We start from the raw sequence: 15,683 nt of genomic DNA, 5'->3' as shown, positions 1-15,683 counted from the left end.
ATGAGAAATTGTGCAAAGAGAACCTGCTGAACTGCGAACACATGCAAACTTCACAATTTTCAGTGTGTTTCTGTCTGCCGTGCTGCTGTATCACAGGTGTTCCTCAGGCTTTGTTGATAATGTTGGCGCATGCATTTCAGCCCCTCACCTTTAGCACCTCATCCGCTTCGCTCGAGCTGAGGGAATTTCCCAGTTCGGCAAAATGTGCTTCTAGATCTTTTATCTATAATGGACAAGGAAAGGGACCATGATGACAATTATTCCCAAGATCTACACGATAGAGAATCAAAATCCACGACACAAGAGAAAAGTGATTCTGGTAAAGGGAGAAGTACTGCAGTAACATGAGCTGGACTTGCTCACCCGAGTCTTGTAACATTCCTCCTTCCTCTTTTGCTCTGTGGACATGGTCTTAATGGTTATTTCACCAGCCCTGATCTGGGACTGGAATTTGGTCTCTCTCTCCTGAAGTTCTCGTTCCTGAGCCAGTTTCCTGAGATACAGAGACACTGGGGCTTCAGCCCTGCACTGGACAATTGACTCCAGTGCTTGTATAATACCACGATTACATCCAAAAACCAAGTACATCCTCCACTGGCTTATTTCAACAAATTGCTGTGCAAAGATGCAGTTTCTGACATGCTGTACAGCTTCACCTGCAGTGGAGACTATTCTAGCATTTATAAGGACATTGTGTGTCCATTGTATTTACCTATATCATTCTTAGTTATTGGTTCCGAGTGATGGAACAAAATCCTGGACTTGTTTTTCTCCCATGTTGTCGTGGGCTTTTCTCAGCCTGATACTTACTGCTGATGAGCTTGCTCCTTTTCACGAAGCTGGTTGGTGGTAATTTCCAGCTTCTCTTCAAGGCTTTTTCTATTCGTTTCAAAGGTCTTTTTAACCAGCTCCATAATATCTTCCAGTTCATTGTTTTCCTCTTCAGTTCTCAGGCATTGAGCTGTGCAGGCCTTTTTGGAAAATGAAATTGTCTGTGAAGTTTTGGCACAAACATGACTTATTTCCGCTATGAATTGCATACGCACAATTCTGAATGTATTTCTGGCTGATATTTCTGTTGTGTGTTGGCTCTGGTCAGCAGTGTTAATAGATGGACCGACTGCCCATTACAGCATCTTACCTTCAGCTCCTTGTTCTCCTGCTTGGTGGAGTCAGCTATTCTTTTGTGCCTCTTAAGTTTCTTTCTGAGGACTTCGATCTAAAATAACGAGCAAATTTGGCACATGTAGGTTAAAAGTGTTTTCATGACCCACACATCAAGCAAATGGGCTTTGGAAACCACACTCAGCTCATTACTGACTGCCCAGTATAACCTCAAATCACACCCAACTCTTACAAATTCCCAATATATATATATATGTATATAGAATATAAATTATATATGAACTTAATTATAACCACATCCAGCTCAAACAATTGCCCAATATGACCTCATTATTTCCACACCCAGCTCATAGCTAATTGCTCATTACAACCTCATTATAATCACACCCAGCTCATAAACGGCCTGCTATATCTCATTATAATCATCCCCCAGCTCATGCACATTCTAACCAACCTGCTTGACTTCCTCTCTCTACAGCCTGGACAGGAAGTCAGAAGACCTCGGGAGGTGGGGTAATGGGCCTTGTGAATCAGAACACAGGTCATCCTAACATCCTGCAACTCTATGAGTGGTTCGATGCCTCAGACCGCTATGTGATGGTGCTAGAGCGGCTTGACCCCTGTAAGGACCTGGTGGATTTCTGCTACACCCAGAACAGTGTGATGGATGAACAGCAAGCGCGGGCAGTGATAGACCAGCTACTTCACGCCCTCCTGCACTGCCAGCATGTCATGTGTAGGTGCCTTTCCACCCCTCTGTGGTCCCCCAAGAGTCCACAGGTCAAGGATCTGTGGGTCCTGTGGAAGGATAGAATGGGGTATGCCTGTTTGTCTATTCCTCTCTGTCCTCCAATTAGGAAATTGTAAAGCTAAGTCTTAGCAGAGATGCCATCAGTCCTGTAAACCTGACCTTCTCCTGGTCTCCCTCTCCAGGCAACATGATGTCTGTCAGTGCAGTTGACTGTGTGACCATGTGGGAGCTCGGTGTGTAACATTTCCCACAGGTAGCACACCTGTAAGAAAGCGGCTCTCCAGATGCCTGTCCACCCCTTCGAGGTCTGCCAGGATTCATTCCACACCTGTGGGTCAAGGAACTGTGTGTCCTGTTCCACTGTGTAAACAGGAGCAACTGTTACTACAGCCCTGATCAGACGTGATCCTCATCAGGTGCGTTTGTGTAGCATTAATGGTGTCATAAAGACCGGAGACGTCTCCTTTCCTTACAGAACAGGCAGCTCTATACTTCTGAGCAGTATTCAGGGAGCAATGTAATTATCATTCAAGTTTAGACATACAGACCCCTTTAATCCCAGTGAAACACAGGTGAGTGCCTGGATGTGGACTGATGTGTTTTTTTACTTTCAGCACCCCGTTCTTCTGTACAGAGAACCTGCCATTGCTGACTACACCATCTTCATATGACTTGTTAATATGGAAATAATTCAGTCCAATAATAAAAATAAATTAGAATAGTTATTAATATTTGGTTGGTGTAATATCCGATGGCTAAATTTTTTTTAAATGCGTATGTGTGTGTGCACATTCTTGACTAACCCAGAAAGCTGGGTTAGTCAAAGAACTACGTGAAATAAGTCTACTGTTTGTTACCCATATCGTGCAGTGTGCATTTATTTAGTTTCAGTAGCCCATTTTCCGCGTCTGCTTCCCGCATATTGAGATACATATACAGCCTACAGTACACTATACTAAGAACAAAATATAAGATGACAGCCAAGATTTTGTCATTTAATTAGAAAAGCTAAGTGGCCAAGTTAGACAACATTTTTATTTGTGTCATGGTTCTGTATTTTCTGTTTCTGTTTTTCCCCTTAGAGCCACCAGATGACGGCACTTCAGTTCTGTGTTTCAGTTTGTTCTCCCTCCCTGTGTTAATTGTATTATTGTTTTTAATTATTCTATCATTGTTCCCACCTGTGTCTTGTTATCCCCTCCTTTTCTGGTTTGATTGTTCTTTGAGTTCACCTGTGTCTTGTTACCCCTGTCTATTTAAGTTCTTTGTTTCCTGTCTCGGGTGCTGGTTCCTTGCATTTCATTTGTGTTTCTGATGGCATTCCTGCTTGTGTTTCCGCCTGCGTTTATGTATCTATCTGCTTGTGTTCTTGTGTTCTGCCTGCCTTCCATCTGCCTGTGTTGTCTTGTCTGTGTTCTACTGGTACTGTTTCTGTTCCCTGTGTCTGCTGTGCTTTTGAGTTTGAGTTTCTACTTTTGCTTGTTTTGAGTTCCTTTACGTGTTTCCTGGTTTTTTTAGTTTTCTTTTGGAATTGCCCCTCGTGGCCTTGTTTGTCTTGTAAGTAAAGTCTTTATTTGTATCTACATTTGAGTTTCGTGTTTTTTCCCACTGCACCTGGGTCCTAACCCCTGTAACGTGACTATTTGCTTTTAGTACACTGTTTGCAAAAGCAATGAAAAAGAAAAGTAAATTATTGGAAAATTGTTTCATATTCTCTTGGTAATACTGAGCAATTTTTCCATCCATGTTCGTTTTTGCATTGATGTGGCGTTATTTTGTAACTATACATAGAACAGCATTATTAACAAATATTGAGTAATTGGTGGTTTTGTCCATGAAAGTATGCTAAATATAATTACCATTGTGGTAATGAATGCACTTTTTTTTTTGTAACTTTGTTAACTATTTGACTATTAAGAACTATTAAGTTATTGAAGGATGTGGGACTTGCTGCTAAAATGAATTAAACAAGTAATCGATCTTGTAGACCTGGGTCCTGGGCATAGACCGTGTAAAAATAGGTCCTGGGTCAGAAATTTGAAAGTCATTAACTAGCCTACTCTGACCGCAAAAAACATTCTGGAGATTAGCGACACCTTCTGACCTAAACAGACAGAATTCACAAACAATTCCACACGTTCATACAATTAAGCCCCAAATTTAGGGGATTTTGCTTTTTTTCTGCTACATTTCTTGCTGATTAAAACATCACAAAGAGCTCAATTCTCCCTATTGAACATTTAGCTGCATCTGCCAATTACAAAATCTGATCACATTGCAAAACAAAGGGACTTTCTAGGAACTTTGTGGTTGCCATCTAGGTTGTGAGGAATGGAATGGAAGCTAGCTCGCTAGCTAATAGTAATTACCCAAACCAAAGAGATTTGAATACCAAGAGGCGACACTCCATTGGTTGTGCAATGTAACATCTATGCCCAGCTCCTGAGCCGGGCCGCTGCCATTTTGGACTGTAAATTGATTGTTTATGTTGCTGTGCTGTTGGATTCTAGTGGTCAGTGTCATACGCTCACCTTTTCATGTTGACACTTGCGTTTATTAAATAATAAATCATCACTCATTCCCCCTATTACGATCGCATTTTTATGACATTGCAATTATTGAACCACACTGGACAGGAGAAACAGATCTAGAAAATCACTCAAATAGTAAGGTGACCAGATTTCTTAAGTGCCATGTCCACGGCCCCATAGAATAAAATCGGGGACTTTTTTTGCCGCTGCTGTAAAGTTAAAGTCAACGTCTTGCTGAAAATAAAAATGCATCGCCAATTTGCAATTTATTCACCGAAGTCTATATAAAGATAATGGCAAGAGCAGAGTTTGATCTCAACTGAAACGTGTAACTTATGGCAAGCTGTTTTAGCTTTAATTCATTTCTAGAGTATATCGAAAATTCAAATTCTAACTAGTTAGAATGCAAATTCTTGATATCAGAAATTCAGTTGTAACTAGTTATGTGTATTTCTGACATCAGAAATTCGATTTTAACTAGTTAAAATGCATACTATTGATATCGGAAATAAAATTTTAACTAGTCAATATGCCAATTCTTGATATCGGAAATTCAATTTTAACTAGTCAGATTGAAAACGTTTTTCTCATCCATTTCAATTGGAGTTGGAATTCGACCTTGTTAAAATGCCAATTTCTGATATTAAAAAATCAATGACTGATATCAACAATATAATTTCAACTAGTTAAAATACCTATTTCTGATATCATGAATTCAATTGTAACTAGTTAAAATTGTAATTCTTGATATCAATAATAGAATTTTAACTAGTTTTAATTATAACTAGTTACAATTGAATTTCTGATATCAAGAATTTGCATTCTAACTAGTTAGAATTGTATGTGTGATATCCTCTAGAAATGAATTAAAGCTAAAACGGCTTGCCGTAGTAACTGCTTCAGAATATTTACTTTGCCCGTTGTCATTTTGAGAGTAAAAACTAATATATTTAGGCTATCATCACTGTACGAGTATATGTAATACATTTCCAGTGGCTATTAAAGGTGGCAACGTGAGTCTAAATACAAATAAATATTTTGTTATCATTCATAAAATGTCATATTTTTTGCTGTCGTACCCTGTAGTCATTCTTCAGGGGAGGAATGACAGTATTTGTGTTGACTTTTATTTAATCAGGGAGAACATGAGCAGGGTCACTTAAGACCGTGGCAATGTTTACCCTGTCTTAATCGGATTGTCTTAACGTTAACGTTAGTTGGATTTTTTCTGCAATACTATTATAATTTAGTCCAATTTAGCCAATCGTTTGTGAATGGACAGACACACGCCAGCAATAAATGAACGACGTTCGTTAGTCGTTAGCTAACGTTAGCATTTTTGCTGAACACTGTTTTAGGTTTTTCCATTTTTTTTCCCCGCGGCTGATATGTTAGTCTTCACGTTGTTGACTGGATCAATCAGCTTGAGAACTCGGCAGATTCAGTCCATAATGGCGGCGCCGCTACGCGAGCGCGCTCTTCAGGCGGTTACAGAAAAATGACCTGAGTGTCGCCTCTTGGTATTCGAATCTCTTTGCCCAAACGTAAAAAATGTTGCTTTTACAGCTGTGTAATCGTTGTTGGACACTCATTTCACGTACAATTCCTACATAATATCGTATAATGTCACTGATCACAGTGAAGCCACACTGTACACCGCTCCCGCGTCCCACAATCGGGCGCTTGTGAGCGTGTCACCTAATTTTGACACAGTTGTGTTCGTTAAATGTTGACCGGGTTTAATGCAGAGACTGTAAAAAAAGAATTAATTTAATGTCGTGTTTCTTGTTCATTGTCCAGTCCGAATAAAAATCATTTTTGCCGTAACCTAGATCTGAAAGATGTTAGTCAGCGCTGCCTAGCTAGGCTGTCTAATGTCTAGCTAGTGAGTAACAACCAACAACTAAAACATTGTCTTGCTAATTAGGCAGCTTATGTAAAAGTTATATCTGGTTATCTAGCTAGTTACTGCAATATTGGTTCGTTCATTGTTTACTGGAAAATGACAATATGGGCAACGACAACCTTTCGATACGATTTGCTGTAGTAATGTTGTTAGTCATGCCATCCTGAACTCAGGTAGACAATCGAAGCAGTAGTTGGAAATTATTCAAGATGTCATTGCCTAGTGCTGATAAATGTACCCTATCACTTAAAACCGTCCTGGTTAATTGTGCTTTGTGTCTGTGGGTTTTTTTTTAAATCATGAAATACACGCTAAGATATGATAAATCCACTGAAAATTGAACGTACGTATCCTTAGAAAAACGATGAGTAACTAGTAGCCTTCAATAAAAAGGGAACCGAGAAGCAAATTCTAAAACAGTGGTATTCTACAAAAAGCGGTAGCCACTGACGTGATGGTCGTATCACAGCACAGGCACATTACTGAGCTTACTGAGCGCACAACTATGAGTTAGCCAGAGACTGTAAAAAAATAGGAGTTAGCCAAGAAATAATAAATCAATAGGCAAAATGCAAAAAATTTACGTAAAATCATAAATTAGGCTTATGTATTATATTCATGCAATCTTCATCTTCGTAAATTATATGTTCATTATCTTCATCACCACTTCATTTTATGCAGCATCATTTTAAAGATAATTTACGACACGAGCAAATTAAATATAGCTGTTCTCGTTATTTTATTTATTTATTTATTTATATGATTACGTTATAAAAAGTTCTGCCCAAAATAATTTCATTTGGCCAGGGTAAATTCGTAGTTTTGAATGGACTTCAATGGGGGAAATTCGCTTCTTGGCACCAGGAGGCTTATTAAACTGTAATACCTTGAGTATCCACTGGAGTTTATGAGCTTCACGGAGAATGGCAATCCCTGGTCCTCTGGTTCTAACCAAGCCTGCACTTGCTTAGCTTCAGCCATTCAACAGGAACAGGATACGCGTTGGTATTGCCGCTGACAGGGAGATTTATATTTTAAAATTAATAAAAATGCTACTATTCCTCCCACCCCTGGGAGATGTTATGATGTTTCCCTTGATTTTCTAAATGTCGACATTTGGTTTTGAGTTAGAGGTAAGGGCGGTAAATGTTAAACATGCCTAATTCCATGTTGTTTCCTGCAGAAAAGTGAACAGTCTAGAAGTTATTGTTCATTAAAAAACGCGTAATGTAATAACGCGACAGAGGAGGCTGTTTATTTTAAAAGTGAATTTAATTGAATAACAACCAAAAACGACCACAGGTGGCGGTATCGTACCAATTTTAGCAACAATAATATTGTTGAGGATGTGGGTGCAAAATAGTTTTAATCTATTTACTGGACAGTAAAAGCAACAGCATTGTATCTAGATTACCAGTCTACGGGAAACATCATACACATATAGGCTACTTGCAATACTTTCATCTTTTTTAAACGTATATCAATTTCCCCGTCTGTTTATCTTTAATCTTTTCACGTGCGCGTTTTTTGCATGGCGCGTGTACGATAGACAAAATAGTTATCGATGTTATCTCATGGCATTCGGTCTGAATGACACTTGCCATCCTTGAAGATGAGGGTGAGAGAAGACAAGGTCCTGGTTCCTGAAGGACTTGTGTGATAGAACTCCTCCCTGCTTTGATTATTTGGAACAGGTCCTCCCCAGCTACTCAAGAGCATTCAAACAATACTGCAGTTTCCATCCACCCAGCATTCATATACTGCATGGGGATTACTGTTACCGGGCATTACCAAACTGGATTCTTATAAAACAAGAAGACATTTTTTGGTTGTCAGGTTATTTTGGTCTGTCAAGAAATCAATCAATATCGAACTACAAAATGTACCGGGTCCCTGAGTGAAAATACAACGCAATAATCTTAATAAAATCAACCAAACGTGCATTTATACTAAACTTCATCGTTAAAAGGGACAGGACAGCGTCTGTTTCACCCCTGTTGCTTGATCTCATCCGTTTCGCCTGCTAGGACCTGTGATGTGTAAACTGGAATTATTGTGCGTTGTGTGGTGTGCTCTTTCTTCTAGTTTAGCCGTGCCATCTGAGTCAATTGCCAGTACATTGAAAGATGGCAAACCTGGAAATAAAGAAAAGGATATTGAACGAAATGTGATTCTTGATGAGGAGACGGACAAGCAGGATAATATCCTTACACAGGTAATTAATGATGGCAATGCTTTTTTCCCAGCACAAACAATTATAACTGTACTGTCTTAATAAAGACACACTGCATTCAAGCAGGAAACTACTTGCTCTTTAGGTTGATATATGTCTGAAGTTAATTTTTTGAGCTACCTAATATTGTTATACATTTTTATAAGACTAATATTGTCATGACTGTGAATTACAGTAGCCTGTATTCACGAGCCTTGATTTTTCTCCACTAATTTGCACTCTTCAAGAAAAACATATATTATTAATGTATAAATGCATTGTGCTTTAATTGCAATATTGCAAAATTCATTGTAATGACATTACTAACTAAAGGTAGCCTAATTTATGAGGATAATAAATACTGAAACGTTTTAATTTGTTGACTTGTTGTGCAGTTGTGGAAAACGCATTCGTCTTCTTTCCGTTGTAGCTGCTGGGTGATTATGACAAAGTGAAAGCGCTTTCGGAAGGCTCTGACTGTCGCTGTAAATGTGTTGTCAGACCCCTGAGCAGGAGCGCCTGCCGGCGGATCCAGGAAGGCAGCGCCAAGGCACAAGATTTTTACACAGTGGAGACTGTGACATCGGGGCCGGACTGCAAGTGCGCGTGTATTGCCCCCCCTTCGGCTTTGAACCCCTGTGAGGGGGATTTCAGGCTGAAAAAACTCCAGGATGCAGGCGAAGAGAACATTAAGGTAAAAAAAAAAAAAAAATCAAAATCCCCTGTAACACATAGAGCAGCTCATTGCTCATCGATCCCAAGTCATTTTTTAAATAGTATTTCCTGATTTTTGAGAATGTTTTATTTTTTGCCTTTTTTGGGAAAAATCTGACAGATTTATTTATGTATTCTTTTTTGTATTTAGCTTTCAACAATTATGGATTTACTTGAAGGCTCGTTTTATGGAATGGATCTGTTGAAGTTGCATTCACTCACAACGAAACTCATTGGTCGTGTTGAGAATATAGAAAAGGTGAGTCTTGCATTTCTTAACTTGTTAAGTACATTTAAAATTTTCAGAACAAGGTCAGGGAATTTAAACTGATTAAATTATTGTTTCACGTAAGCACCCAAGATGTAAGTTTCCAAGTACGTCTTGGTGAAATATCAAACCATGATCGTATTGTTTATTTGCTACATTAGGTGACTCCAGCCGGCAGACAAAAATAAGAATCAGGCTTTGGATTTTTAAAAACTCAACGGGGAATAATTTGATGTTTACTCAGAGAAGTTTGTTTGGTCACCAAGGTAACTACGGATATGGACCCTGACCCTTGATCATACTGTTCATCAGTACTTATTTTAATGCTGAAAATGCATGCCTTTTTAAAATTGCAGTGTTATGATAGCTTTCGCAATGTAAATGTTTTTGTGTATAGTTTTTAGAAATGAGAGATTCTGTCTTGATACTTTATAACATTATATTGCCAAGAAGCTTTGCTGTCAGTATGCGTCCAAATACATTAACGAAACACTTGAATAATATAATAATATTAATTATTCATTCATGTTTACTTGAACAATATTCATGTGTTTTATAGAATTTCAGACAAAAAAAACTCTTAGGACTCCTGGATGGCACATCCAGCCATAACACTTACCCTGGGTTTTGGTTCTGACTGTGGAGTTCTGACATATATGGCCATAGCTTCACCCACGTTCAGTTGGCAGGGTTTTAATTCAGGTTGGTTTGGGCAGCTGTATATGTTCAGTGTGCCTGCGTGAGCTGCAGATGAAACGTAGTCCTCCACAACAATGTCTGCTGATGGGCTGAGGAATAGAATGGAGCAGGAGCTGGCAGATCACACTGCAGAGGAATTGCATGCTGCTCTATTGGCCTGATTTGAGGCAGTGGCAGCCATTTGTCTGGCCTACATACATGATTAAGCTTTCCTATTTAAATTAGGCATGCTCATTAGTTTAGTTTAAAAACCAATACTGTGCTCATTATCCAAACTGATAATGCACATTGCTTTGCTGAATCACTTTGCAGATGCCCATATCTTGGCAGTTTTTTTCTATTTTGTTACATATTTCTGGAATTTTACTCTGGGATTTCTTTGCAGATGTGCACCCATTTCAGTTGGCTGCAGACTCACTGCTCTGTGACCTTAGCATTCGTAGCATTCTGATCAGCTTGTGTTTTTGAATAGGCCGTCTCTCAAAACCACACCAAGGAGCGAGCCGGTCTGAAGAACAGCCTTAAAGAGCAGGCACACGCAGAGGAGAGTCCATTACCGAAGCGCGGCGAGAAGAAGAATCGTCTAAGCGAGCTGGGAGAGGCTGCAGCAGCCTACTCACATGCGCAGGTGGGCTGCATTCAGGTTCATGTACCGACACCCACCCTCACCACACGTTATTCACAAAGAGCACCCTAATGGAGTTCCCTCATGCTTCTTGTTCATAAACCTCTCAAGCTGCTAATAGACAGCTCATAGTCATGAAGATTGGTTTTTCACTAACAATTGTTTTGTAATCCCTTGTCTTGGTCAGATTGAGATATTGCAACAGCTGTAATAAATGACATTTCAGTTCATAATTTGAAACTGGATACAAATGGTAGACTCAAAGCATACTACTTTATCAAGACCAAGTGTCCAATTCGTGTTTTTTTCCATTGCTTTTGTTCTGTTTAACTTACTGTCTAAAAACATAGCCAAAAATGCTAAAATAATTAGTGTAGTAATTTGGATCTTGGCAAGTCTAATAGGTAATTTATATAAGAATGAGTTGTTGGCTCAAAGTGGTCCAAACAAGTGATGAACAGCTCTGGCGTGAATTACAGAAATGATCTGGAAATGTGATCCAACATTATTGAGAGAACTGGCAACCACTTTACAGTGGTTTCATAAGGGCCAGTCTTGTTTTCATGCATTTTCAGGGCAGGCCCTGTACTACAATGAATACGATAATGTAAGTGTCAGTCGCTGTGGCTTTCTGCACAAATGTGAGACGTGTGCTTTTTCCCCACAATAGAAGTTTGAAGAGAGGTTTGTTGGGAGCCAGGGATTCTCCAGACCCTCACTGAAGAGAAGTCAGCCCCAAGCCCCAACAGTGCCCCAGAAGCATCGGGAGGGACAGCGGATACCCAGCTGGGCTAAGAAAGGTCCACAAGGGACAGTCATCAGAGGGATTACCTATTATAAATCTAACACTGTGGAGGACGGGGATGAGGATGAGTGTAAGTATGAAGGCAGTGGTTGCCTCTTATTTCAACCCCAGAGTCTCGCATCATTTGAAGTTTGGGTGCGTTTACCCTTACTTACCATGTATGATACTGTATAATTCGGCTTGCAGTAGTGGATGAGGGATTCAACTGGCTTATGGGTAAGTGCCCTGGAGAAGTGTGTGGTCTTCAGCCATAGTGCTTTCTGCATACCATGAGATTCCTAATTTGGGTGAAAATAGGAAGAATGTTTGTTGTAAGTAAAATTAAGTGCAAGACATGGTCCTTGTAGAGTAATCAGTACTTTGCAAGTAAAACAGTAGGACAAGAATGAGTGCATCTATTTTAATATCTATAGCTTTGGTATTCTGTGCCCAAGATTTTCTAGCTGAAATCTCAGACAGGACATTCTTTTTTCAACTTTTACAGTAAACTCTGTGGTGTTTTCTTTTTTGTATAATCTGTTTGCAAAACAGCACTTTACATTCTACACATTTCAGTGCTAAAGTACAAATGCCATTTGTTTGAAGACCAATGCTTATTGTAAGGGGGCTGAAAAACAGTAATTGAGCAATTATCACTGGAGAGCAGCTATTGTATGTCGTTGTGTAGTAAACATCTGAGGTTGATTTGTTGTTTTATCCGAGCAGTACCAGAGGAGGAATTTCTGAGTGGTGATGGTTCTATTGATCTGTTGATTGAAGATCAGCTGCTCAAGCACAAACCCCCACACCCCAGGGCCAATGGGAGGCTGAGGTCAGTGGCTGCTCTACCCACAGCAGCCAGAACAGATAAAGGAGGGACTTGGGGTCCACGGTCTGTCCAGGTGCCCAAAACAAACCCTCCCACACAGGAGACTGCCACCACACCTACAGCAACCCTCCCTGAGAGCTTTTCAGGGTCTACTGTAATCAATGGTACAGGGTCTACCCTGGGGAGTACCACTCAGGAGACATCCAGGACCACTGAGGTGCCCACCAGTGCAGAGGCCATTCCCATGAGCACAGCAGCTGTGAATGAGACCACGGTGACCAATCCCGAGAGCTTAGCAGCCATTCCTGGGTCCCCATCAGCCATTCCTCAGTTCACATCAGCCATTCCTGAGTTCACATCATCCGTTCCAGAGAGCACAGAAACCATTCCTAAGACCACAGCACCCATTCTGGACACCACAGCACTCATTCCAGAGGCCACACCAGCCATTCCTATAAACAAAACAGACATTACTATGACAACCATAACCACTTCCAAAACCACAACAATAATTCAAGAGCTCACAACGCCCATTCCTAAAATCACAACAGTCGCTCCCAAGATCCCATTGACATTTCCCACAACCACAGTGGCCACTACTATTACCACTACTGCTCACACCACCACTACGCCTACACCCACCACCTCTCCCAACCCCACCACATCACCTACTCCACAAACAACCAGCATAAGAACAGAATCTGCCACCTTGTCTCTGTTGACCACATCCCCAGTATTAACGCAAAGAGAAACCTCCACCTCTGCTGCTCTAACTACGGCAGCCACCCACCAGAGACCAACAGCTAAACGAAAGTACCGCATCAGCTGGACTGGGAGCTTGACTGAAGAAAAGTTCAGGGAGGAACCACAGGTCAGCAGTCCAGGTATGTTGAAAACCCTGCGCCCATGCTGTTAGTTCATTTAATACGTAGCTATATATAGTTCGATTAATGCTTGTTTTTTGTGCTTATAGATGAACTTTTTCATAATGTAGTCCACACACATACTAAGAATATATCTATCATGGAGCTGGAAGAACATTCTACACAGACTGTATGTAAACTGTATGTAAATGTAGAAATAGCCCATGCATCAACATATATGAATCTCTCTTTGGTCTTTTATTGTGCAACACTGAAAATAAATGTTTTGTTCAAGACGCCCTTTGCAATCATGAAAAAGGAAACTTTAACCTGAACATTGATTTTTTTTTGCATAATATGAGCCAGCAGGGAGAAGTTGTACGTGTTTCACACAAGCGTTGTTTAAGTAACCTTTCTGAGGGTCCCACTAAACTGGTTTTGTTGTTCACAGAGGAATGTAAGGATACCTTGGCCATGATATCTGACCCTGTTACTCAGAATACGTACGGCCGAAATGAGGGTGCATGGATGAAGGACCCCAAGGCGCTCAACGACAAGATCTATGTTACAAATTACTATTACGGAAACAATCTGCTGGAATTCCGCAATATGGAGATTTTCAAACAAGGTAGTTTGATCTTTGACTTGTTTGATTATCTTAATAGGTGAACATTATTTCTTTTTCTGTCATTTCATATTATAGTATATCAGGTGGGTCTAGGTATATATTTACAAACTTTCTTTTGCACTCCCCTTCCCCCTCACCTCTAGGGCGCTTTACCAACTCCTACAAACTGCCCTACAGCTGGTTTGGCACAGGCCATGTGGTGTATAATGGTGCCTTCTACTACAACCGTGCCCACTCCCGTGACATCATCAAGTTTGACCTGCGGAGGCGGCTTGTGGCAGCGTGGACCATGCTACACGACGCCATGTTCGAGGACACCGCACCCTGGAGGTGGAACGGCCACTCCAACGTCGACTTTGCGGTGGACGAGAGTGGGCTGTGGGTCATCTACTCGGCAATAGACGACGAGGGCTTTCATCAAGAGGTGATCATCCTGAGTAAGCTGAACCCCAGCGACCTGAGCATGCAGAGGGAGACATCTTGGAGGACGGGCCTGAGGAAGAACTTCTTTGGCAACTGCTTTGTCGTCTGTGGTGTTCTGTACGCCGTCAACAGCTACAACGAGATGAACGCCAACATCCAGTATGCATACGACACCCACACAAACACGCAGATGGTACCCAGGTTCCCCTTTGTGAACAACTACACTTACACCACGCAAATCGACTATAACCCCAAGGATCGAATTCTATATGCATGGGACAATGGTCACCAGGTTACATACAATGTTATATTTGCCTACTGAGAAGGGCAGCTGGAAAAATATAGCTATCTGAAAAGTCCCAGCACATTTTTGTATAAAAAAGACTAAAGGGAAAAAAAGAATAAATTCTATGTGTGAGTGGATTGTAGATCAGTCTACCCATTGTATCATGCATCAACCATTTGTATAGCTAACTGTTCTGCCGTAAATGTTTTGTTTTCAATTTTAGTTTTTTCATAAACTATTTAATGTTTGCTTTTTTACCTCTTGGCGGGCTGGCAAATTAAATCAGTCACTGAATAATGGTCATACGTTTATGGTATTGGCTCCATTGTAGTATATACTATATATACTGGTATTCAAAATGACAACCTACCATGAATTGAATGACTGTTGTCTGAGTAAAATGGAGACAGTAGAACATGAATAGCTAGAGAAATTTACTGGAATAGTGACTTAGAAATTTCATTTAAACAGGAAAACTACACAGTAAAGTAAAGTACAGATTAACAATAAATAATAAATATTAACTATCAAATCTGGAACACATAAAATCTTAGACCATTATTTAGCTGTAACAATGTAACAAAGTTGGAATCAAAAGATAACTGGTTATACATACTATATTTCTGTTTTTATCTAGTTAACATTGCTCAACAGATGCTTTATGATATCTCCTTAAGTTGTGAAAGCACTTATTCCTTTTGCATTGGGCTATACTTGTTTCATAAGTTTTTTGAGCAGCCTTCATTAAAAATGTCTTAAATCCTTCAGCAGTTGTTGGGCTCTTTCCTGTCAGACACTGTAGAAACAAACATACATAAATCAGACCGAGATACAATTGCCTTTTACTCTGCAGTCCAGTCTGGACCCTGTCATGCTGGGATCCCTCTGCACACGCAAATCCACTCAATTTAGAAGCACCTCTGAAGCAAAATGAACGCTGCTCTTTGGCTGTGTTTTCAGTTTGGAATTCAATTGTCAAAAAAGTTCACTTTCCCATCTGTGTTTCATGCTTAATATTCAGTCATGTTATTTATTTGAT

General features: G+C 40.2%; 1 protein-coding gene and 1 long non-coding RNA gene across 3 annotated transcripts; one reads left to right on the top strand and one right to left on the bottom strand.

The window, feature by feature from the left end:
* Positions 1-363: 363 nt before the first annotated feature.
* Positions 364-1,522, bottom strand: LOC135253186 (uncharacterized). Its single transcript, XR_010329550.1, has 3 exons — positions 1,142-1,522; positions 811-971; positions 364-493 (listed from the first exon to the last, which is right to left on the bottom strand). It is a non-coding gene; the product is annotated as an uncharacterized LOC135253186 (long non-coding RNA).
* Positions 1,523-7,726: 6,204 nt separating this feature from the next.
* On the top strand, positions 7,727-15,455 carry olfml2ba (olfactomedin-like 2Ba). 2 transcript variants are annotated; one of them, XM_064332161.1, is made up of 8 exons: positions 7,727-8,528; positions 8,956-9,219; positions 9,391-9,498; positions 10,679-10,834; positions 11,502-11,706; positions 12,342-13,328; positions 13,759-13,935; positions 14,079-15,455. In XM_064332161.1, exons 1-8 carry the CDS (start codon positions 8,349-8,351, stop codon positions 14,678-14,680), a joined length of 2,679 nt encoding a protein of 892 aa, XP_064188231.1. In that variant the 5' UTR covers positions 7,727-8,348; the 3' UTR covers positions 14,681-15,455. The 2 variants fall into 2 exon arrangements, with proteins under 2 accessions (XP_064188231.1, XP_064188232.1); XM_064332162.1 differs by having other exon boundaries at positions 8,354-8,528; positions 9,027-9,219.
* The last annotated feature ends 228 nt before the right edge of the window (positions 15,456-15,683 follow it).

The sequence above is a fragment of the Anguilla rostrata genome, chromosome 4 (genome assembly GCF_018555375.3).
Source record: "Anguilla rostrata isolate EN2019 chromosome 4, ASM1855537v3, whole genome shotgun sequence".
In the NCBI taxonomy this organism is placed as follows: domain Eukaryota; kingdom Metazoa; phylum Chordata; class Actinopteri; order Anguilliformes; family Anguillidae; genus Anguilla; species Anguilla rostrata.
The sequence above is the reverse complement of the archived record's forward strand: the minus strand, read 5'-3'. Positions and strand labels throughout refer to the sequence as shown.